Source organism: Leucoraja erinacea, chromosome 20 (genome assembly GCF_028641065.1).
Source record: "Leucoraja erinacea ecotype New England chromosome 20, Leri_hhj_1, whole genome shotgun sequence".
In the NCBI taxonomy this organism is placed as follows: domain Eukaryota; kingdom Metazoa; phylum Chordata; class Chondrichthyes; order Rajiformes; family Rajidae; genus Leucoraja; species Leucoraja erinaceus.
The window spans coordinates 32,255,394-32,280,365 of NC_073396.1; the positions used below are offsets into that span (position 1 = coordinate 32,255,394).

Genomic DNA, 24,972 nt, shown 5'->3' on the forward strand with positions numbered 1-24,972 from the left:
CCGGCTTCACATTTCATGTCTCTTTTCTCCTTTTCTGCTTATTTATCTCTGGTCTTTTTTATCTCTGGAATTTGTCCATCTGCCAATCAAACCACTTACCTGTATCCACCTATTACTTGCCAGGCTTTATCCTGCCACCAACACACTTCCAGCTTTCTCCCTCACCCCTCTTCAGTCAGTCTGAAGAAAGGTCTCTACCCAAAACGTCGCCTATCATTGTCCTCCAGAGATGCTGCTGAGTTACTCCAGCACTTGATGGCTTTTTTTGTAAATCAGCATTTACAGTCCCTAGTATCTACTTACATTCTTCATTTAGCAGGTGATGCACGGGACAATCGTCATGGGACATGCTGGCCAGCAAGTCAGCCCAGCACAAACTAATGTTATAAACTGCATTAGTGCACGATAAAGATGGTTTGGTTTTTGAAGTCACTTTCAGTGCAGGACTCTGCGGAGCACCGATGTACAGAGGGACCTTGGGGTGCATGCCACAATTTCCTGTAAGTGGCAACTCAAGTGGAGTCATTGCTGTTTTGCTGTTTAGGATGTATTGGCAAGTTACTGTTTTCAGATGATGTTCCTCTGCTCACTATTGTTTAATGTTTTTTTATTTTTCAACGTGCAAACTGAGTTGTACAGTAGACTTCTCAATGCATTATTAACATTAATTATATAACTTGGTGGCATTTGAAGGTTTTAAGGAGCCACTTGAACGAGGTTTTGTTTTTGTATCTGCTTTCAGTGTAGGACTCTGAGGAGCACTGATGTACAGAGGGATCTAGGCGTGCACATCCATAACTCCCTGTAAGAGGCACCTCAAGTGGACAGGATAATAACAGCAGAGTACAGCGTACTTTCCTTCATCAGTTGGGCCATTGAGTATAAAAGGGGGCCCGTCATGTTGCAACTGCATAGCACACTGATTGGGCCACATTTCAAGCTTTGTGCACAGTTCTGGTCCCTGCAAAACAGGAAGGATGTGGAGACTTCAGAGGAGGAACAGAAAAGGTCTACCTGAATTGGAGAGTATTTGCTGCAGACAAAAATTGGATGAACTTGAATTATTTCCATTGAGCATAGGAGGGTGAGGGACACGATTGGAGTCAATTTCCCAGAACGGAAATGTGAAATGGTAGTTTTAAGACGAGAAGAGGAAATTTATGAAGTGTTTTATTTTTAATGCACAGGGCAGTAACTGGCCGGAACCTGGTCAGAGGCAGTAATGGAAGCAGATATGATAGCAACTTGCAAGAAGCACTTACACAGAAACATAAACAGGCAGGGAATAGAGGTGAATGGCCACTAAAGACAGCGAGTCGTGACCTCTCCCTCCTCCATCTTGCAGAGACTGAGCCACACCCACATTTCCGGTTTTTATAACCCCTCCTCCTCCTCCCCCCACCGGAAAAGGTGTGGCTTTCATGGAGTGATTGACAGGATATTTTCAACATTTAAAAAAAAACTAATAACACTTTTATTTTTCATTGATGGGAAGAATTCTCTGTACCTGCTCAGCGAAGGGGGGTCTGAGTAAGATGGCCAAAAATCACACCTGTAAGTGGTAGCGTTTTATCTAAAATCAATATACAGTGGAAACAGGTAGTGCATTTACAGTAGTGCTCTTCAAGCCAATGCACCCACGCCACCATTTGCAGTAAGTAGTGCATTTCAACTTCATGCCACCATTTGCAGTAAGTGGTGCCTTTCAACTTCAAGCCAATGCACCCAAGCCACCATCTGCAGTAAGTAGTGCCTTTCAACTTCAAACCACACCCAAGCCATCATTTGCAGTAAGAGGTGCCTTTCAACTTCAAGTCAAAGCTCCCAAGCCACCATTTGCAGTAAGTAGTGCCTTTCAACTTCAAGCCACCATTTGCAGTAAGTAGTGCCTTTCAACTTCATCAAAGCAACCAAGCCACCATTCGCAGTAATAGTGCCTTTCAACTTCAAGCCAAAGCTCCAAAGCCTCCATTTGCAGTAAGTAGTGCCTTTCAACTTCAAGTCAAAACTCCCAAGCCACCATTTGCAGTAAGTAGTGCCTTTCAACTTCATGCCACCATTTGCAGTGTGGTGTCTTTCAATTTCAAGCCACACCCGAGCCATCATTTGCAGTAAGTGGTGTCTTTCAACTTCAAGCCACACCCAAGCTACTATTTGCAGTAAGTAGTGCCTTTCAACTTCAAGCCAAAGCAACCAAGCCTCCATTTACAGTAAGTAGTGCCTTTCAACTTCAAGCCAATGCACCCACGCCCCCCCCCCCCATTTGCAGTAAGTAGTGCCTTTCAACTTCAAGCCACACCCAAGCCACCATTTGTAGTAAGCAGTGCCTTTCAACTTCATGCCACCATTTGCGGGGTGGGGGCTTTCTGAAGCGCTAGTATGAACCATTTTAGAACCAATAGACTTTTTTTTGCAAGCTTTAGAACCAATAGTCATTTTGTTTTAGCAAGCTTTAGAACCAATAGACATTTTTTTTGCAACCTTTAGAACCAATAGACTTTTTTTTGCAAGCTTTAGAACCAATAGACATTTTTTTTGCAAGCTTTAGAACCAATAGACATATTTTTGCAAGCTTTAGAACCAATAGACATTTTTTTGCAAGCTTTAGAACCAATAGACATTTTTTTGCCAGCTTTAGAACCAATAGACATATTTTTGCGAGCTTTAGAACCAATAGACATATTTTTGCAAGCTTTAGAACCAATATAGACATTTTTTGCAAGCTTTAGAACCAATAGACATATTTTTGCAAGCTTTAGAACCAATAGACATATTTTCGCAAGCTTTAGAACCAATAGACATTTTTTTGCAAGCTTTAGAACCAATAGACATTTTTTTTGCAAGATTTAGAACCAATAGACACTTTTTGCAAGCTTTAGAACCAATAGACACTTTTTGCAAGCTTTAGAACCAATAGACATTTTTTGAAAGCTTTAGAACCAATAGACACATTCTGCAAACATTTTAGAACCACTAAGGGCACTTACATTTGAGTAAACATGAGTTCAGTGTTATTCACAGCTCAGAGAAACGTGACCCTCTACCTTCCTCCATCTTGAAGAGACTGTGTGGCACACCACTTCCTGGTTTTATAGTCCCTCCCCCCACTGCCAGCGGGGGCAGCAGAGTGAATGGGGAATTTTGTAAAAACATTAATATCTCTGTCATTTTTAATCGACGGGAAAAATCCTCGGCACACATGCAGCGGAGGGGGGCTCTGAGCAAGGTGGCCAGAAATGACGGCCGTAGGTGGCGGCGTTCTCTCGGAAATCCGGTCAAGAACATACTTTTAGTAATATAGATGGACGGGAAAGGAATGGAGGGTTATGGTCTGAGTGCAGGTAGATGGGACTAGGGGAGAAAAAGTGTTCGGCACGGACTTGAAGGGGCGAGATGGCCTGTTTCCGTGCTGTAATTGTTATATAGTTACACAGGCAGCAGCTCAGCTGCCGAGAATGTTTATCTCGAGTGACCTACGACCTGGGCATGCGCAGTTGAAATACTGAACTCGCGTATTAACTTTAACTCATTTAGTGTAGGGATAATATAAATTTAGCTTGAAAGCTAATTGAGGCTTGATACAAAATGAAGATTATAACAAATATTGTTGCAACTTATTAAATTGTACGAATAGGCCATTCGACCCAGGGGGCTGCTGCACCATTGCACAAGATTATGCCTAAAATCAGTCCCAGCTACAATCATCAAGACATAAATTCTGACCGACTCTTGTTGGAGCCCCACAATCAGCTACCTTTCCATGGGAAAGTCATAGAGTTGGGAAACAAACTCTTTGGCCCAACTCATCCATGCCAATCATTATGTTGGTTGTCGACAAACGGAGAGAGTACGAGGTGCTGTTTAGGAAGGAACTGCAGATGTTAATTTACACCATAGACACATAATGCTGGAGTAACTCAGCGGGACAGGCAGCATCTCTGGAGAGAAGGAATGGGTGACGTTTCGGGTCAAGACCCTTCTTCAGTCTGAATGCACTCCTTGCAGTAACCAAGGACTTGTGAATACTGCCTCAGTCAGCTTGGGACAAAGACTGTCCATGTAGCCAATGAAGAGGCAGGCATAGACAGGCCCATGGCTGCACCTTGACGACTGAGTTCAAGAGTCAAGAAGTCATGCTCCAGCTGCATAAAACGTTTGTTAGGCCATGTTGGAGTATTGCGCAGTTCTGGTTGCCCCATTACAGGAAGGATGTGGAGGCTATGGAGATGGTATTAGCTATGAGAGGTTGGACAAACTTGGATCGTTTCTCTGAAGCAACGGAGATTGAAGGATGAACTAATTGAAGTTCACAAAATGAGAGGTATAGACAGGGTAGACAGTCAGAATCTTTTCCCCAGGGTATGTCGAAATACGAGAAAGCATAATTTTACAGTCAGAGGGAAACGTTTAAAGGAGATGTGCAAGCCTTGGTATTTTTTCCCCATTGAGAGAAATGTAGGTGCCAGGAATATGCTGCAAGGGGTGGTACTGGAAATAGAGACCATTTTAAGTGGCTTGCGATAGGCATGCAATTATACAGGGAATGGACAGATATATGGACAACATACAGGCAGAAGAGACTAGTTTACTTTGCCATCATGTTCAACACATACATAATTGACCAAAGGGTCTATTCCTGTACAAAAAAAACAATGCTGGCAGGTCAGGCAGCATCTGAGGAGGGTAATGGACAGATGATGTTTCTGGTCAGAACCATTCTTCAGAAAGATTGAGTTGGGGGGGGGGGGGGGGGAGGTAGAGAAAGCTGGATGGATGAGTTAGCCAAGGAGTTGCAGAGAGAATGGTCTCTGCAGTAAGTATGGTGAGGATGGTGCATGTTCCTGTGCTGTACTTAATTTGTAAGAAGTGTGAGGAATCAAGGGAAATTGTTTAGAGCAAGAACAAGTGCCGGCAGGCTGAGTAGATTTGTCATTGCAGACAAATCTAGCAATATCGATACAACATTCCAGGAAAACACCTATTCACTTAATCCATCTATTCCCTAGATATATCTACATTCATTTAGATAACCTCAGATGACATTGCCAGAGGAAATATGTCTGAATATTTAGTGATATATCACGGAGAGCAGCAGGTAGGAGAGTAATATCTCTTCTCCCTAGAGAGCTGGGAGAGCAATAGCAACCAGAGACAAATACTTCACTAAAATGTAATGGCACATAATTTTATTTCAGGGAAGGTTAGGTTTATTGTCAAAACCACTTACAACTTATTTTATTGCAGTCAAGCAATTAAAAAAAAAAGTTATTTTGGTTTTAGAGATTTTGTAGAAACAGGCCCTTCTGCCCATCGAGTCCACGCCGACCAACGACCACTCATACACTAGCTCGATCCTACACATTAAATACAATTACAGAAGCCAATTAACCGACAAACCTGCACATCTTTGGAATGTGGGAGGAAACCAGAGCACCCATGCAGTCACAGGAACAACGTGCAAACTCTGAACAATCAGCAACTGTAGTCAGGATCGAAGTCTGGTCTCCAGCAATGTAAGGCAGCAATTCTACTGCTGTGCCACTGCATCAACCCAATCACAGGTAGCTTATACACTTATGAAAAAGCTACTTGTTTGCACTTTTCTTCCCCCATGGGTAGGTTGGTGAATAGTTATCCATCTGTAACCACTGCCTCCATAACATTTCTCCCACTATGTTTCTACCAGATGACATGACTCACTCCCTTTAGGGAGTTGGGGGTCCCAGGAACTTGTAACAAGCCAACATTTGGGGCAGCTGGTATGGTCAGAAATGGACCTCAGACTTATGGGGACAGGTGCTCAAAGGCCAGTCAGACCCATCCCATGGATTGAATGAGGCAGAGGTTAAAATGGTAAAACAGCGAACCAAAAATGTGCAGTATGATTTGCAAGGTCAATGATAAGTTGAAATATCTCATTCCTGGATACAACTTAAAAATACATTGCTATTTTGTTGCATATGTTGATCACCACCTTAGTGACTCCATCATGGCAGTAATCCAAATAGACCCATCTTTTTGCTGATCTTCCCAATAATCACACTCTTACTAACCTTACATCCAGGAATAGCCCATAAATGTTGACTTGAGGCCAACACCTTACCATTAATTTTATGGTGGATTTTATTGATCCTCTGGGTAGTTAAAATACTTTTGTCCTGACCAACAAAATATACACAATGCTCAAGTAACTCAGCGAGTCTGGCAGCATCTCCAAAGAACATGAATAGGTGATGTTTTGATTCAGGGAAGGGGTGGTGGAGAAAGTTGGTAGAGAACTGGGGACAGGACAAAGCCTGGCAAGTAACAGGTGGATGTATGCAGTGGTAGGCGGTTGATTGGCAGATGGCTGGACCATCAGAGGTGAAAAGATACAGAGACATGGATGGAGGGGTGTGAATTGTGAAGCCAGGGGAAGAAAGATAGGGGGAAGAGGACGGTGAGGGTGAGGGTGAGGGGGAAGGGGAGAAATGGGCACGCAGCCCAGTGGGGCACAGGGAAGACTCCAAACTCAATGTATTTTCTGCAACTGCCTTGCTTTCCTCTCAAGTCCCCTACATCAAAGACCCATATTACACAAAGCATTCGTCACCTTTCCTTTCAACTAAGTCCATTTCCAACAGAAATCCAATTTCTACAACTATCGTCCCTGTTAGACTATTGTAGAGTTTTCCCAACAGGGGATACAGCAAGGATAAAAAGAGTATTTGTTTTAGGCAGGGAGGAAACATTTGAATAATGTTTTCTATTTCACACTGAAAAGCAAAGCTTCCCATCCCTCTAGCTAACATCTTGGTATATTTCTTATTTCCTATTAGTTTGGTGAATTGTGCGGGCACAGAAGCTTGGAAAAGTATTTCTTAACAACATGACCTCACTGGTCACATACTGCAGACCAGCAAACCAAAATCAGATGGCATTATATTACTGCAATGATGGAAGCATAGAGTGACATTCTGTTCACAATTGAGCAGCTAATACCTCTGGAGGTTATGATCACAGAAATTCTCAGCTCCACTGGTATTAGTAATGCTGGGAAACAGGTTAGTATATTAATGTTGTTCCCGCAGTATCAAACACGACAGAGATTTGTGGTATAATACTGGGAGATCAATATTAAGTACCATCAAGTCCCTGAAAAAAAAGGTATTTGTAAAGAGAGGTCAAACATCCATGCAAAACAAACATTGTACATACAAGATCAACTTTATTGGGATTAATCCAAAATACAAAGAAAACAAAAACTGTTTCCAGAAAGTAAAACAATGCAAAAAAAAAGCAAATATATTGCAAAGATGGCACACAGCTCTTTAAACAACCCCTTCCTCTAACACCTTAACATCCCAAATATTGCAGATTGTTCAGAATAGAGTAAAATACAGCCCATTGAAAGAACATGTACATTGTGTGGAACATTATTTACATTAAATTACTGAGGTTAGCAGATTCCTCCCGTCTGCTGTTGGAATACGTCAATAGTGTCTTCATCTTCCATTTCCAACTGCCAAGAAAAAACATTGCCATCCATTTAGAAAAATAAAGAACAATATTTCATATCAACGTCTACCAATTTCACCCCCTCAACACCCAACTCCTATCAAAACATTCATGGGTGACAATCATGTATGCTGGATGCTCCCAAACCCAATTTAAAGTGCTTCCGTCATATTTATAGCAATTAGGTGAATTACCCGAATAGGCTGAGGCAACGCCATTAGTTCTTTGAGTCTCATTATTGTTTCTTCCTCATACAGGTCGACCACTGATTTAACCGGCAACTGGTGGTCTGGCACCTCCTTTAACCCAAACAAAACTATGAGAGCGCGTTTGAACCCCCCCCCCCCCCCCCCCCCCCCCCCCCCCCCCCCCCCCTGGAAGTCCCTCAGAAAATGTGGCACCTAGGCCAGGTTAGGCAGCCAATCTCAACCTCATCAGGACTTTTTTGGCAATCAGTGGGTCAAATTTGCCCCTTCTAGAACTCTGGCCCAGCTGGAACCGGCAGATCCGCCCCCTTAGCCGATTTTGCAGGCTGATATCTCGGTTTCTCGGCGGATCGTTCCGACACCATTGGATTCCTCTCAGAGGCCATTACCTCCGTTGGTCCAGCAAAATGGAAAATCCAGAAAGGCTCCGGAACCACTGGTGCCAAAAAAATCAACGGTGGAACGATATCTAATTAAAAATCCACATTTATTTTTTCTATGAAAGAGCTGTTTAGGATTTCTTCAATAGTCCATAAAGATGCTCAGCCATTAAAAATGAGGGCAGACTCCAGGTTCATGAACTGTCTGAAGTGCAGCTGATCATACCAAGATAAAACATTCACCTTAACACAAAAGTTTCAATTACAACATTCAGTGTCCATATATTTCCCTCTAAGTACAACACTATTCCTGTAATCAGTGTCCCCAAAAACCTGCAGAAAGCAGTCAATGTAGATTATGCTAATAATTTTGTTGCAAACTTAAATAAGGTGACTAAACATGAAAACAACTCTAAAAAGCTGAAAAACTCAGAAACCAGCTGAACAAACAAAATAACCCTTTTGGAGTTGATCTTTCCTCACCTCTCCTTAACCTTTTTTTGGTGTTTTCAAAGTAACATAGTAACAAGAGTATAGAGGATGAGAGACGTGTTTCTCCATTTCTTTCATTTATCATAACTCAGAATATGTCAATGAAGGGAAGCATGGAAATGTACACAGCAAGCTCCAACAAATCACTAAGCCAAAGGCTCCAAAGAAAATCATTAATTGAAATTTTGCCTTACCTACTTCCAAATACAGATTCACCAAACAGCTATTATTTGGATTTCCAGGACAGCAATTCTCATTTCTAATTTGTCCGTTAATCATAACAATGATTTTTATAACTGAGCCAATTACAGTTCTATCCTTTCTGTAGAATAATGTTCCTGATCTGTGACGGATGTACTGGACTTTACAGTAATAATTATTGCAGCAATTATTGGAATGGATTTGCTCACATTTAGAAGCAATAAGCTAATTAGCCTTTTTCTGGGGCATGGAGTATTTCACAACCTGCAAACTTGATCAAGTTTTGTAAGTTTGCAGATTACAAAAAATGGTGGAATTGCAGGCATGAAGAAAGTTTGTCAAAAGATACAGCAGGATATAGACCAGTTTCAGATATTGGGGGGAGCGGTGAATAGCATTTGGAGTATCGTGTACAGTACTGGTTACTCCATTACAAGGTGGATGTGGAGACTTTGGACAATGTGCAGAAGAGGTTTACCAAGATGCTGCCTGGATTAAAGGGTATTAGCTCCGAGATAGGATAAACAAATTGTCTCTGGAGAGTCTGAGGCTGAGAAGAAACCTGATAGAAGTTTATAAAATTATGCGAGGCACAGATTGGGTAGACATCCAGAATCTGTTTACCCCCACCCCATTCATCAGGGTAGAAATATCAAATACTACTGCATAGTTGTAAGGGGAGGGAAAAGGGGTTTAATGAAGATTTTGTTTCTGCATCAAGTGGTAGTTGTCTAGAACATGTTGGCAGTGGTAGTAATGGAAGAATATGCTATAGAGGCTTTTAGACAGGCACATGGATATGCAGGTAGAGATTTGAAGCACGTGCAGGCATTAACATGGCATTATGTTTGGCACAGACAATATGACCTTAGGGCCTTTTTATTGGCTGCACAGTTCTGTGTTCTAATTAGATTGCAGGAAAGTAGTAAGCAACATAGAAGATAAGCATTTTCTGGACCAGGACCAATACCAAGTCAGAAGAAGGGTCTCGACCCAAAACGTCACACATTCCTTCTCTCCAGAGATGCTGCCTGTCCCGCCGAGTTACTCCAGCATTTTGTGTCTACCTTCGATTTAAAGCAGCACCTACAGTTCTCTCCTACACACTGCAACTAGAAAATGGAATTCCGCATCAGCAAATGCAGCCTATTAATCATGTGGATACAAGGAACTGCAGATGCTCGTTTACAAAAAAGTGACAGAGTAATTCAGTGACTCGGGCAGCATCTCTGGAGCGTATCGATAAATGAAGTTTCAGGTCCGGACACTTCTTCAGAAGGATTGTAGGCAGAATGGAAGGGGAGTGAAGAAGGGAAATAAAGCTGGAAGAAAGGAAGTACAGGGCAAGGCCTGATAGGTAATAGGATGATACAAGTGAGGCGGGGGGGAGGAGTTGGGGTTTGATAGGCAGATGGTGGAAAAGGCCAGAGATGAAAAGACAGAAGGTGTGAGACAAAAGGGTTGAAGATTTGTGAATTGTGAAGCTAGAGGAAGGAATGTAGATGGAAGTGGAGGAGGAGGGGGGGAATTGGTTGCGGATTCAGGTGGGGCACAGTGGAGAGGGATTTAGGGGGAAGGGGAGGGAGGGTTTTGTAGTTATCAAAATATTGAGAATTCAATGTTCATACCATTGTGTTGTAAGCTACCCAAGCAGAATAGGAGATATTGGTCCTTCAGTTTGCATACGACCTCACTCTGGCAATGGAGGCGGCTCAGGGCAGAAAGGTCAGAATGGGAATGGGAAGAGGAGTTAAAGTAGTAAGCAACTGGGAGATCCGGTAGGTCTTGACTGGTAATGGGATCACATTTGGGGTGACGGAAATGTTAGAGGATGATGTGTTGGATGCAGAGGCTAGTGGGCTGAAAGATGTGCATCTAGCCTTGCTCCATCAGGGAGGGAGGGGGAGTGAGAGCAGAATATCGAGACACTGAGGAGCATGGGTTAGGAATCCATCTAGGAAGGCAGTGGGGGAAATCACATATACTAAAGAATGGGAACATCTTGGAAAGTCTCATCTTGGGAGCAGATGCAGCAAAGACAGACAAATTGAGAGTAGGGGATAGAGTCTTTGCAAGAGATAGGGTGGGAGAAGGTGTAGTCCAGATAATTATGGGAGTCAGTAGATTTGTAGTAGTCATCAGTCAATAGTCTGTCCCCTGTGATGGAGACAGAGCAATCAAGAAAGGGGAGAAAAGCTTCAGAGATAATCCAAGTGAAGAGGGCAGGGAGGAAGTTAATGGTAAAGTTAATGAAATGAACAAGTTCTGCAAATGCAGTCATCGATGTAGCAGAGATGTAGCAATGGCACCTCCCTTATCAGTGAGTTTAATAACGATGTTGGGATTGTTGCTGAGTGAGCAGAGGGCTGTGGGTTTAGAGGGGGTGAGATTGGAGAGGAGAAATTAAGATGCTTGATATTGCACCAGCAGTTGTAAATGAAAGGGTCCAGACTGGGTAGCAGGCCAGCAGGGATAGTCCATGAGGAGGAGGAGGAATGTTGGAGACAGAAGGGGATGTCACTGGGAGGCGAGGACTCCTTACCAGAGAAATGGCCTGGAAGTGGAGGTGACTAGAGAAGAGTTCAACATCAGGAGGGGTGGGGAATGGGAGGGGGCAGGATAAATGGTATGGTTGGAATAGAGGGGGGGGGAGGGATTTCCTCTGATTCCGCAGGACCTAGTGGTGCTTTTATTGTATCATGTTCCTTTTGATAACATGGTAGAGATCTTTAAAAAGCAAGCATTAAGTTTAGTATAATTGTTTCATAGATGCTCAACCCAGTACACTGCTACTTTCAATCTAAGATAGATTACTTACCATAGCCGGTGTATCAGTTTCATTTATCGGCTGCCCATCAAATCGAAACCTGATCTGTCTGATCTGCAAGCCCTGCAAACAGAACATAGTCGGCATACAAATGAGAACTTGCAGAAGTTTGGCACTCGCCATTCCATATTTTAATTGGGCTCTAAATTTTGCACGCTACCTTTTCGTTTGAACAGCCAGTCTCAATACACCTCGGCTGATGGCTTTCAAGATCTTGGCCATTAAAATATTTGCTCTGGTGGTCGTGGCTCTCAACATGACTATTTGACGTTACAAAGTAAACATGGTTTTCCACACAGCCTCTCATATCATTTTGTATTTTTCCCAGGTCCATATCTGTCACTGTAGACTATTTTAAGAAAAAGTTTCTAATATTTCATTTAACTTTATCCTTTCAACCTACCGTCCCAATTTTACAATTTCAAAACCATCATCTATTTCAAAATTTCAAACATGCTTTTTTACATAGAGATTTCAGCTGCTTTTCTTAAAGTAATTTATTTGATGTTTTTGTACTGAATGTGTGCATAAAAAAAGAAAGCAAATTCCACCATGACCAGGCATGCTATGAAATGTGTGCAAAGATTAATACAGACCAGTGGGGCTAGAAGATACTCAGTTCCATTTTTTCCCCTCTTGGGTCGAAAGGAATCAAGGAATATGGGGAAAAAGCAGGAACGGGGTATTGATTTTAAATGATCAGCCATGATCATATTGAGTGGCTCGAAGGGCCAAATGGCATACTCCTCCACCTATTTTTCTGTTTCTATGAAACATTTTAAAAGCGCAATGAGCTATGTTTTATGATTAATATGGAATACGATTTTTTTTATCTATCTTAATTTTAGGTCTCATTACATTGAATCAATGTCTCCTTGTTTGAGACTATCCCACCATTGAAAACATCCCCACATCTACCTATCCACCCCTTAAGATCTTATATATTTGAAGGTCTCCACTCATTCTTCTTAACTCCAAGGAACACAGACCCAAACTGCTCAGTCTCTCTTGGTAGCACAACATTCTCATGTCAGGAATTAGCCTGGTGAATTTCCTGTTCCTGCCACCAATGTTATTATATTATTTTTAGATAACAGGAACAAAGCTGTACATATTTGCGGTGGGGCCCTCACAAACACCACCCAATTGAAACAAAACCCCTCTATTTTTAAACTCTAACCCATTGCAATGAAGGCCATAATGCACATTGGTCTTGCATGCTAGCTTTGTGATTTGTGGTCTAGAACACCTAGATCCCCCAAATCACATGTGTGCAGTCTCACTATTTCAATAATAATCTCTTTTGATTTATCTTACTGAAGTACATGATCTCATACTTCCATTTAACACGTTAAACTTAATTTGCCAGTCTTTTGCCCACTCACTCAATCAATTAATGCCTCTTTACAGAATCACAGTATCCTTACTGCGACATGCCCATCCACCTATTTTCACATCATAAGCAAATGTAGAATCCTTACACACTGTTCCTTCCTCCATGCAAATAATGAGCAACTGTGGTCTGATCAAGAACTGATTCCTGTGGTACTCTATTACTTTCTTCTAGTCTGAAAATCACTCATTTATTCTAACTCCTTTCCACAAGATGGCTTTCTACATTCCATCATACTCCCTGATACCACATGCTTTTAATTTATGCAGCAGCCGCCTATCTGGTACCATGTCACTTTCCTTTTGGAAATCTAAATGCACTGAAGTGCAAGTTCCCTCGATTAACTCTTCTTGTTACATCTTCAAAGAATTCAAGCAAATCTGTCAAATATATTTACCTTTCATATTTGTTATGTTACATCAAATGTTCCTTGCAAGAAACAATTTTATTGTTTCATTTCAGATCCGGTGCATACGACTCTTAAAACGATGCTGACTAGGTTTAATTATACTCTGCTTTCCTAACTGATTAGCTATGGTATTTCCTGATTATTGACTCAAGTATTTTGACAATGCTGCTAAACTGGCTTGCCTCTTGCTTTATTTTTGGACAACTGAGTCACATTGGCTAATTTCCATTCTTCTGGTCTCTTCCCAGAGTTCAGCGAATTATCAATAACATCAATGTATGGGGTCCATAATCTGTGCAGCCACTTCCTTCAAAATCCTAGCGTGTAGTCCATTGGGTCCTGGGCACCTGTCCACCTTTAGCCCCCTCAGAGTTTATTTGGCTTTTGTAAGTTCAAAAGTTCAATTTTGGAAATTGCTTTTGTAAGTTGGACCCTGTTATTTGAAATTAGCCCCAAAGTGAACCAAGCTGTATAAATGCTACTGCATTTATTTACACATGCTAGAATTAACAGTATGCTTGTTCAATGGGCATCATTGAACCCATCATTTAGGAGAATATACACTAATCTTTATGGAATTTTGAGCATTAAAATGCTATGATCATCACATATAAATTACTAACATTTCTGCTTAGTGCAAAAGGGTACTGCTTCAATTAACTTATTCAGTTTAAACATTTGCACATGGTTTAAATTTTGTTTTCTCAGGACAAGCATCCATAATTTATAGAATGCATTCCTTAAGTAAGATCAGGATTCATTTACGTTGGCAGGCAAAATAATTGCATTTTTAGATCTCATTTCGTTTAAGAGAGCCCACAATGATTTTCGAACTGCAAAAATGACTCGGAAGGTGTAGATATTGGTAAAGCCAGTCAAAGCCATAAGGATCACTTTCTGGGAGAAGTCTTGTGTTGAACCACTCAACATTAAATGTAATAATTTAACCACAATCTGTACGACCATTCAGTTTACATGCCAACAAACTACTGATTTCATTGCTAGCCAGGACTCAATATCATGGAAGATCTTTATCAGACTGACAAAAAGAAGAGCCTCTCAAAAAAACAAGGACATTTGGTGAAGCTTCTCGTTATCTCACCGGGCAAATCCATCACATGCTGTGGCCTCAAAAGCAGAGTGAAGCTCTAGTTGGAAGCAGGGCTTTTCACTATTCATCACGGTAGTAACAATCTTTGAAGTGCTGAGAAGTAGCCAAGTTGCTTAACTAGTGTATAATTGTTACTGCATTTACATTTTCTACCATTTGGGTTTGGCAATTAAAGCCTTAGTCACAGATGAGCAGTGTGTTATTTTGTCAAAATGTAACTGTATTTAAATGTTTAGGTAAGTGAAAATATTCTGGAGGGATTAGACGAATCAAACAATCCACAGAATAAAGAAACACAGAAAAAAAGTAAAGTTCTTTCTGTTGCAACCAAAATAAGCTTTAGAACCAAACTTTTAACACAGCTATGTCTGTGTTTTAAAGCTACGTCTTTCCATATTATAAATGGAAAAAATAATTCACCCTGGAGTCCAAAAAGGAAACAAACTGAGATGTTCCCCTCCCTAATTATGTATGAATGCCGATGTTGCCAACAGTAAGCTGGTCACTGACAAATTTAACATGTACTGGGAGTATGTTAATTATTACACTTTTTAGTGTAAACATGCTTTGTAATGTCCTCTCTGCTAGCTCTGAAAGAGAAAAACTGAAAACCAAAGATGCAGCCCCAGGTGGATTTAAGAGAAAAAAGGAGAAACACATTGGCCCGAGTCTATTTTACAACAGCTAATATGAAATTCAAAGAATAAGCAAATATATCAAAACACTCCAACATATTAAGACTAACCTGTCGCTCACAGTATGCTTTCATCAGCTTACTCAATGGTGTTTGCTTCTTTATCTTGAACTGTACAACTGACCCATCTTGTCCAGCCACTTTCAGGTTAATATGATCATTCCTCTGGTCATTTCCTTCGCTTTTCACATTTTCCTAAAGCCATGATTAAAAACATCTAATTTAATATATGCCCCAGAAAAATAAATACAATGATCAAATGTATCAACTGCATTAGGTCATGGGGAGACTAGATTTCAATAAAAGAAATCACTGGACTATTGACTATCAATGCACTGGATTGGATACATTCCAAGATATATCCCAATGCTAACTCAGTGGGTCAAGCAGCATCTCTGGAGAAAATGGATAGATAGGGCAGGTAGGGGATGTATTGCTTGAAATTGGAGAAACCAATCCAGAAAAGTTGATATGGGAATGAGAAGGGGAGTTAAAATGGTTAGAAACAAGAAGCTCCAGCAAACTTTGGCAGACAGAGCGCAAATGTTCAATGAAATGGTTGCCTAGCCTACACTTGATCTTGCTGACATTGGGAGCACTAAACGCAATAGGCAAGGTCAAAGGAGGTGCACTCTGTCTGACCTGGATGGAAGTTAGAGAAATATAGGGACAGGTTCTACACCATCTGCAGTTGCAAGGGGAAAGCACCTGGAGAAGGGTTGAGTTGGGTGGTACCAGATTAGCAAACCAAGCAGTTGTGCAGACAATGGTCTCTCCAGAAAGCAGAAAGGCATGGAAACAGGAAGATGCTCACTTTGAAGGTGGAGGAAATATTAGAGAATGTGTTGGATGCGAATGTTAGTGAGTGGAAAGGTGAGGACCAAGGAAACTCAATTCTTATTCCATCTGGGGGGTGAGGGGTTGCGAGAGCCAAACTGCGGAACACAAATGAAACATTGAGTGAGGGATCCATCCACTACAGCAAGGGTGAAACACAATTGCAGGAGAAAGAGGACATTTTGGATGTCCTAGAGTGGAGAGCCTCATTTTGTAAGCAGAATGTGGTGGATACAGAGAAATTGCGAGTAAGGGATTCAGAAATTTCAGGAGGCATGAGTGAATAGAACAATACACCAGGATACAAACAACAGATTTTTGGTCGAGGGCAGTGCAGGGGTAGAGATGCTGCCTCACAGCACAAGAGACCCAGCTTCAATCCCAACAATGGGTGCTGTCTGTGCAGTGTTGTGAACATGTGGGTTTTCCCTGGGTGTTCCAGTTTCTTCCCACATTCCACAGACATGCAGGTTTGTAGGTTAATTGGCTTCTGTAAATTTCCCCTAATGTGTAGGATAACATAGAACTAGTGTACTGGTGATCAATGGTTGGCATAGACTCAGTGGGCCAAAGGGCCTGTTTCCACAAAGTATTTCCAAACTAAACTTAAATGTAGAAGTTGGAAGATGGGAGGCTCTTCTAGACTGCTGAAAAAAGTTAATTCCAACAATGAATGTCACCATAAATTAGGATTTTCACTGCTAGGAGGAAGTCAGGCATAATGTGTATGAGTCCAACTCACCTTCATTCAATTAAAAAGATGTGTATCATTTGTCTTAGCCTCATTCTGCAAGAATGATAAGGAGTCAGTGCCTCGAGCAGAGTTTGAGGCAGGGTCCAAAGACAAAGCCATTTTGTACACATTTAGTTGAAGGAAATGTTTATTTATCCAGTCTGGATATCGTGCAAATAGTATTAACAATTACGAGGAAATGGATATGGCGAGTTTGGTTATGATAGGTGGTGCCAAGAAAGGTCCATAACATGGTAGACCAAGCTGTTACTATTATTCAGGCAACTGGGGGAAAAGGCACTCATTTTTGTCTTGATTCCAAACTTAGGCTTGCTGGCAGTTTAAAGTTACGATTTAACTTTTGTATGCACTTGACATAATTGCTACCAGAGAATCATTTTTTGAAACCAATATTCCAAATCGTGTAAAAAACAATATAATTTATATAATGCCTGCAATGTGGAATAATCCAATCACCAAAAAGATGTTTTAAATACAGATTCTTTATGGGTATAATTATGGTTATACACAAGAATACCATTAATAACGCACATATGGCTATTATGCCATGTTCTTCAGGGATGCTGCCTGGCCCGCTGAGTTTCTCCATCACTGAGTCCTCACATACTGGACAATATTAGTGAAGTATAAGAGGAACCACTTTTGAGACTGCAAGATCAACAGTGCTGCTGAAACTACAGGCTCTGCAAAAAGAAACCTTGATTGCCACATAATTGTAATTGTAATTGTAAATCTTTATTGTCATTTCCTGAGTATTCGCATACTCGGAGGAAACAAAAAAAACGTTTCTCGACCAGTGTCCATTCAGTTTTCGTTACAAAATAAATAGCAATTAAAGTTAAAATACATGTCATGAACAATTTAACCCTCTAATAACACTCAATAACATTCAACAGCCGTTCCGACTGGCAGCGGGGTGTTTGTGCGCGATACTTGGCAGGGGGGAAAGTTCATTTAACAGTCTTATAGCCTGTGGGAAGAAGCTGAGGAGCATCCTGCTGGTTTTGCAGCTGATGCTCCTGTACCTCTTCCCAGATGGGAGGATGGTGAAAAAGTCATGCGATGGGTGGTAAGGGTCTTTGATGATGGAGATGGCTCTGTTGATGCATCTCTTCTTGTATATGTCCAGCAGGAAGGGGAGTGGAGCACCAATAATCCTGCTTGCGGTCTTCACTATCCTGTCCAGTTGGTGACGTTCGTACGCCTTGCAGCTCCCGAACCAGGAAGTGATGCCGTATGTCAGTGTGCTCTCAACAGTCCCCCTGTAAAAAGTCCGTAGGTGTGTGGTGGGGAGGCCTGCTTTCCGTAGTCTTCGGAGGGGGTGAAGTCGCTGCTGGGCTCTCTTGACCAGAGCTGTGGTGTTGGCCGTGGACGTCAGGACGTGCACATACATAATTTCCTCTCAGAATGACATTACTTGTTGATACAATCAACTTTCCTGATCACATTTCTGAAAGCAACTTTAAAAACACTTAGGATAGACTCAAATTGCTGGAGTAACTCAGTGGGTCAGGCAGCATCTCTGGAGAAAGGTATAGATGAAGTTTTGAGTCGAGACCCTTCTTCAGACTGCTTAATTTCCTCAATGAGTAAATTCTTAATTCTGCATTGAACCTGGAAAGTTCTGCTGATAGGAGATACATGGAACTGTAGATGTTGATTTATATTTTTTTAAATCAAAGTGCTGGGGTAACTCAGTAGCTCAGGCAACATCTCTGGAGAATATGGACAGGCGATGTTTTGGGTTGGAACCCTTCTGTTGATTTCTTAAAATAAACACAAAACACAGTAGATGCTGGCAATCTTAGAAAGATAGAAAATAGGTGCAGGACTAGGCCATTCGGCCCTTTGAGCCGCCATTCAATATGATCATGGCTGATCATCTAAAATCAGTACCCCGTTCCCGCTTTCTCCCCATATCCCTGGATTCTGTTAGCCCTAAGAGCTGTATCAACAGTTTATTCAGAAAGTATTCAGACACCTTCACTTTTTCCACATTTTGTTACATTACAGCGTTATTTTTAAATGGGTTAAATTATTTTTATCATCAATCTCCACAGAATACCCCAGAATGAAGAAGCGAAAACAGGTGTTTAGAAATTTTTGCAAAGTAATTAAAAATAAATAATTGAAATATCACATTTACATAAGTATTCAGACCCTTTGCTATGAAAGGCACACACCCATCTATATAAGGCCCCACAGTTGACCGTGCATGTCAGAGCAAAAACCAAGACATGAAGACGAAGGAATTGTCCGTAGACCTCAGACAGGATTGTGTCGAGACACACATCTGGGGCAGGGTATAAAACAATTTTTGCAGCAATGCCGGTCCCGAAGTGCACAGTGGCCTCCGTTATTCTTAAATGGAAGAACTTTGGAACCACCAGGACTTTTCATAGACCTGGCCGCCCAGCCAAACTGAGCAATCGGGGGAGAAGGGCCTTGGTCAGGGAGGTGAGCAAGAACCCGATGGTCACTCTGACAGAGCTCCATAGTTCCTCTGTGGAGATGAGAGAACCTTCCGGAAGGACAACTATATCTGCAGCACTCCACTAATCAGGCCTTTAAGGTCAAGAGGCTGAATGGAAGGCACTCCTCAGTAAAAGGCACACGACAGCCCGCTTGGAGCCTGCCAAAAGGGTTGTTTTTTTCTGGTGCTCTGGTCTAATGAAACCAAGATTGAACTCTTTGGCCTGAATGCCAAGCGTCATGCCTGGAGAAAACCAGGCATCGCTCACACCTGGCCAATACCGTACCTACGGTGAAGCATGGTGGTGGCAGCATCATGCTGTGGAGATGTTTTTCAGCGGCAGGAACTGGGAGACTAGTCAGGAGAGATCCTTGATGAAAACCTGCTCCAGAGTATTCTGGACCTCAGACTGGGGCAGAGGTTCACCTTCCAACAGGACAACGACCCTAAGCACACAGCCAAGACAACGCAGGAGTGGCTTCATGACAAGTCTGTGAATGTCCTTGAGTGGCCCAGCCAGAGCCCTGACTTGAACCCGATCTAACATCTCCGAAGGGACCTGAAAATAGCTGTGCATCGACGCTCCCCATCCAATCTGACAGAGCTTGAGAGGATCTGCAGAGAAGAATGTGAGAAATTACCCAAATACAGGTGTGCTTGTAGGTCATACGCAAGATGACTTGAGGCTGTAATAGCTGCCAAAGGTGCCGCAACAAAGTACTGAGTAAAGGGTCTGAATACTTATGTAAATGTGATATTTCTGTTATTTCTTTTTATTTACTTTAGAAACATTTCTAAACACGTGTTTTGGCTTTTTTATTATGGGGTGTTGTGTGTAGATTGATGATAAACAAATTAATTCAATCCATTTTAGAATAAGGTTGTAACATAACAAAGTGTGGAAAGGTAAAGGGGTCTGAATACTTTCCGAATGTACTATAACTCTCTCTTGAAAACATCAAGTGAATTGGTCTCCACTGCCTTTTGTGGCAGAGAATTCCACAAATTCACACCTCTGGGTTAAAGTTTTTCCTTATCTCAGGCCCAAATGGCCTACTCCCTATTCCTACATGAATTTCTGGACTCCCCCAACATGGGGAACATTTTTCCTGCATCTAGCCTGTCCAATCCCTTAAGAATTTTATATGTTTCTATAAGATACCCTCTCGTCCTTCTAAATTCCAGTGAATGAATATAAGCCCAGTCAACCCATTCTTTCATCGTATGTCAGTCCCGCCATCCTGCAAATTAACCTGGTGAACATATGCTGCACTCCCTCAATAGCAAGAATGTCCTTCCTCAAATTTAGGAGACCAAAACTGCTCACAATACTCCAGGTGAGATCTCAACAGCCCCCCTAGACAACTGCAGTAGGACCCCCTTGCAAATGTATACTTAAATCCTCTCGCTATGAAGGCCAACATGCCATTCGCTTTCTTCACTGCCTGCTGTATGCTTACTTTCAGTGACTGAATAATCTGCCTTCTTGTTCTTCTTAACTTAAAGTGTTGGAAATATCAAAATCAAACAGAATTAATAAAGATCAAATCAAAAGGTAATGTTGCTTCACATTTAATATTAATTTCACATTATCTATTAATTTAAAGTAACTGGGATACATTTGCAAAATGTACACTCGTTTTCAATATTTGTTTTGAAAAATGTAAAGATTTTGAATATCTTTCAAGTTCTATGAAGGTCATTTTGTCCAGGAGGTAGAGTTCTAATTGAAAAGACGATATCTTCCTCGACACAGTATATCCACCAAAAAATAAATTAACTGACACAGCAAAACCCCACGTACAGGTATTTCAAAATGCAATAGACAACCACAAAATAATTATAATTGAGATCGAGAGTTGCGAGTCTGTGGAATTCTCTGCCTCAGAGGGTGGTGGAGGCCGGTTCTCTGGATACTTTCAAGAGAGAGCTAGATAGGGCTCTTAAAGATAGCAGAGTCAGGGGATATGGGGAGAAGGCAGGAACGGGTCCTGATTGAGGATGATCAGCCATGATCACATTGAATGGCGGTGCTGGCTCGAAGGGCCGAATGGCCTACTCCTGCACCTATTGTCTATTGAATCTAGAAAGTAACTTCACACAAAATTGTCATCAATTGTGAACGTTCACGAATAAGTTGTCAGTTACTAAAACTAGGTTGTTAGCTGTTGGATACTGAAAGACCAGAGATTACACACATTACCTAGTCATGTTTGATCCGAAAACCGAGATATGATTATGGGCGAGGCGGACCTTTCAAACAGACTACTTTCGTTTCATGAATTGATGTATTTAAGTGATATCAACTTGGGGGAAATAGAAATGCGATCGCAGGAACCCTCCACCCGACGATTCCACACAACAGCGGATACCTTCCTCATGTGGCCTCAGCCTGCACCAAATCCAATGGATTCAGGAAAACTAGAGGCTGAATAAGTGTCTGCAGCAGCGACTGTGGCAGCCGGAAGCGAGTGCAGGCCCAGGCCGCGGAGACAACCGCACAGCCTTGGTTTTCGCGTAGCTGCATTTCAACTAAACTAAACACACGGGTTATCCTGACACGGCTGCGGATGGGCTCCCGTCCCCTGTATAAGGATCCACTCACAATGCACTGTCGCCACTGCACACCTCGGCTTGATGCCGCAGGCCTGGATCAATGGAGCCCCCCCCCCACCCACCCGGCTAGTCCCAGCCCTGCCGCCCACAGCGGTGGACGAGGGCCGAGGGCCATCAACACACCGACATTACACAGCACCCGGGCCTACGGCACCCTCCTCCGGTCGCTCACTCCCTCCTCCTCCCCGCATCTCCCTTCACCCATCGTCACCGACTCCTCGCCATTCCAACATAACAGGTCTCACCCCCTTGGCTTTATCCTCCGCCATCTCACGGCTGCTGATGGCGCTCTGCAGCAAAGTCTGCAGACCGCACGGTGGCCTCCCTCGCGTCGCAGGCGTCACCTCCCCGTCGCTCCCGCCACCTCGTGACCGCAAGCCCAGCCCCGCCCAGCCCGCGCACGCACAGACCGACGCCGCTGCCGGGGTCACGTGGCCGACACCCCGCTGGCGTCGGGCCCGACCCCCCCCCCAGCACCCCACCCCCGCCCCCCCAGCACCAGCCCCCCCCCACCTGCCCCCCGCCCCCAGCACCTGCCCCGCCCCCCAGCACTAGCCCCGCCCCCAGCACCAGCCCCGCCCCCCAGCACCAGCCCCGCCCCCCAGCCCAGCCCCGCCCAGCCCAGCCCAGCCCGCGCACGCACAGACGGACGGACGCCCGCCGGGGTCACGTGGCCGACACCCCCTGGCGTCGGGCCCGCCCCCCCCAGCACAAGCCCCGCCCACTGCACCAGCCCCCCCCCCCCCAGCACCAGCCCCGCCCCCAGTTTTCTGGGTTACGGAGTGTTCCGGGTCACCGGCGTCCGAGCGACGTGGTGACTGAAGACCTGCAGGGGGCGAGAGCGAGCAGTCACAAAACTCACCTTCAACGGCGCTCCAGACCAAAGATCCTATAGCGGAGCAAGATGGGCTACTCCTGCGACATGCAATGGGCTGACGTGTAGTACGCTACGGAGGGGATCCTGGGCATTGTTCCCCGCCCATTTTAGTAACCGGAACCTACCCGACCCGACTCGCAAGTGTAATCTTATAGCAGAGCTATAGGATCTTTGGTGTAATTCTGTTAGTTCACATTTCTGTTAATTCTTGTCAAGAATAAAATTTGACTCTGGTAATTGTCTTTTTTAATTTTTTTTTAAATCATTTCTTTTTAAATGGTTCATAGACTGTGTTTGAGTTGATTTTGTATTAACCGGAACCTACCCGACGCGACCCGACTCGCAGGGTAATCAACGTTGCGGGGGAACAGTTTTTGTGTGTGATATAGGGTTAGATTCATAATTCTGTTAGTTCATAATTCTGTTAATTCTTGTTAAAGAATAAAATGTTCATAAATTTTGCCTCTGGTAATTTTCTTTTTTAATGTTTTTAAAATCATTTCTTTTTAAATGGCTCATATGCTGTATTTGAGTTGATTTTGTATAGGGTGATTTCACGAAAGGTCACTGGAGCGTAGATCCGCACCCACTTGATCGAAAATTTGAAGTGGAGGACATGCTACACTTCCGGCACGTTAGTGAATGGGAAAACACGCACTTTCACACCCGGTAAAAACATTGAAAACGGCCAGTTTTTGAGCTGCAATTTATTGTGCCAGTCGGGCTGACCGTGAGGCACAGTTACCTAAATTTACAGCCCAAAAAAAAGATAGAAACTAAGGTAAATTCAAGAGGGAGCTGAAGGTGCCAATCCAGCGGAAGTGAACAGCGGACATTTGCCGTGGAGATTTAAAGGTCCAAAATATCGGGAATTATCGCGTTTGCTCGCTGAATTTCATCAAAAGTAGGGCATTATTGACTTTTTTAATCTTTATTCATTTGTTATATGAGAAGTTTTAAAAGTGAAAAATCCCTCAGTAAAATTGCAAAATCACCCATGGTTCTCAGGTGGGTTTTAATATGCAAAATGAAAACGCTTCTGAAGCTACATTTACCATTTAAATAATGGTAAACTATCAATGCATTTTGAAATAAATTTTACTCAGATGCAAGCTAAGGAATGGGATAATTGTCAGCAGTCAGTTGGACAAAATTAGGACATTTTATTATTTTCCAAAATATATTTCTCAATGTTTCTTGTTTAAAGCCTGCACATGCACATTCACCCAAACTACTTATTTATTTATTTCTTTATCATCGAATACATTCCATGCTGCAGGCTTGTCTGTTGTTAGATGATTTAAACAAGAAACATTGAGAAATATATTTTGGAAAATAATAAAATGTCTTAATTTTGTCCAACTGACAGCTGACAATTATCCCATTCCTTAGCTTGCATCTGAGTAAAATACTCTATACTCAATGCTCTGATTTATAAAGGCTAGCATACCAAAAGCTTTCTTTACCACCCTATCTATATGAGATTCCACCTTCAAGGAACTATGCACGGTTATTCCCAGATCCCTCTGTTCAACTGTATTCTTCAATTCCCTACCATTTACCATGTACGTCCTATTTTGATTTGTCCTAATTGAAGAATTTCACAAAATTAACTTTGTTTTGAGCAAGATTTACAAGGTTCTTTAGTAACTTGTCAGTTTCTTTGTTGAACTATGTATAACTTAAGCATGGTTTTATTCCATGAGCATACAACTGACTAGATTGTGCTGGAAAGAACACACATACATGAATGTGATATAGATGTATATAATCATATAACACACACAATTATATTTCTTCTGATTTTTATATCCAATGATGAACTTTATTTCAGACTAGACAAGGGACATTAAATAATAAACATTGTAAACCTCCCCGCAACTTCACACACACAAGGCCCTATCCCCACCCCTCCACTCTTCCCCCCCCAACCCCCCCCCCCGACACTTCCTCGCCTCCCCCCACACTACAATGTCTCCCCCCCTCCTATGCCCCTCTCCCAGCTGCCCCAAGCTGCACACCTCCCTCTCCCCGCTGCCCTGGGCCGCGCACCTCCCTCACCCCGCTGCCCAGGGTCGCACACCCCCTCTCCCCGCTGCCCCGGGCTGCGCACCCCCGCACTCTCCCCGCCCAGGTCAAAGACCAAAGCGAAGATACGGGAGCGGAGGCAGAGCAAAGATCCGATCTTTGGCCGGAAGCAAGATA

General features: G+C 42.7%; 1 protein-coding gene across 3 annotated transcripts in view; it reads right to left on the reverse strand.

The window, feature by feature from the left end:
- Positions 1–7,187: 7,187 nt before the first annotated feature.
- LOC129707058 (small ubiquitin-related modifier 3-like) overlaps positions 7,188–24,972 on the reverse strand; it is a 261,239-nt gene continuing 243,454 nt past the window's right edge. For 2 of the 3 annotated variants that reach the window (XM_055651818.1, XM_055651817.1), the window contains 3 exons: positions 15,262–15,405; positions 11,595–11,666; positions 7,188–7,501 (listed from right to left, as the gene is read on the reverse strand). In XM_055651818.1, the coding sequence (XP_055507793.1) occupies positions 7,439–7,501; positions 11,595–11,666; positions 15,262–15,405 (279 nt within the window). In that variant the 3' untranslated portion in view covers positions 7,188–7,438. Of the gene's footprint in view, positions 7,502–11,594; positions 11,667–15,261; positions 15,406–22,135; positions 22,290–24,972 lie in introns of those variants that run through there. The other variant, XM_055651816.1, reaches the window with a different exon arrangement.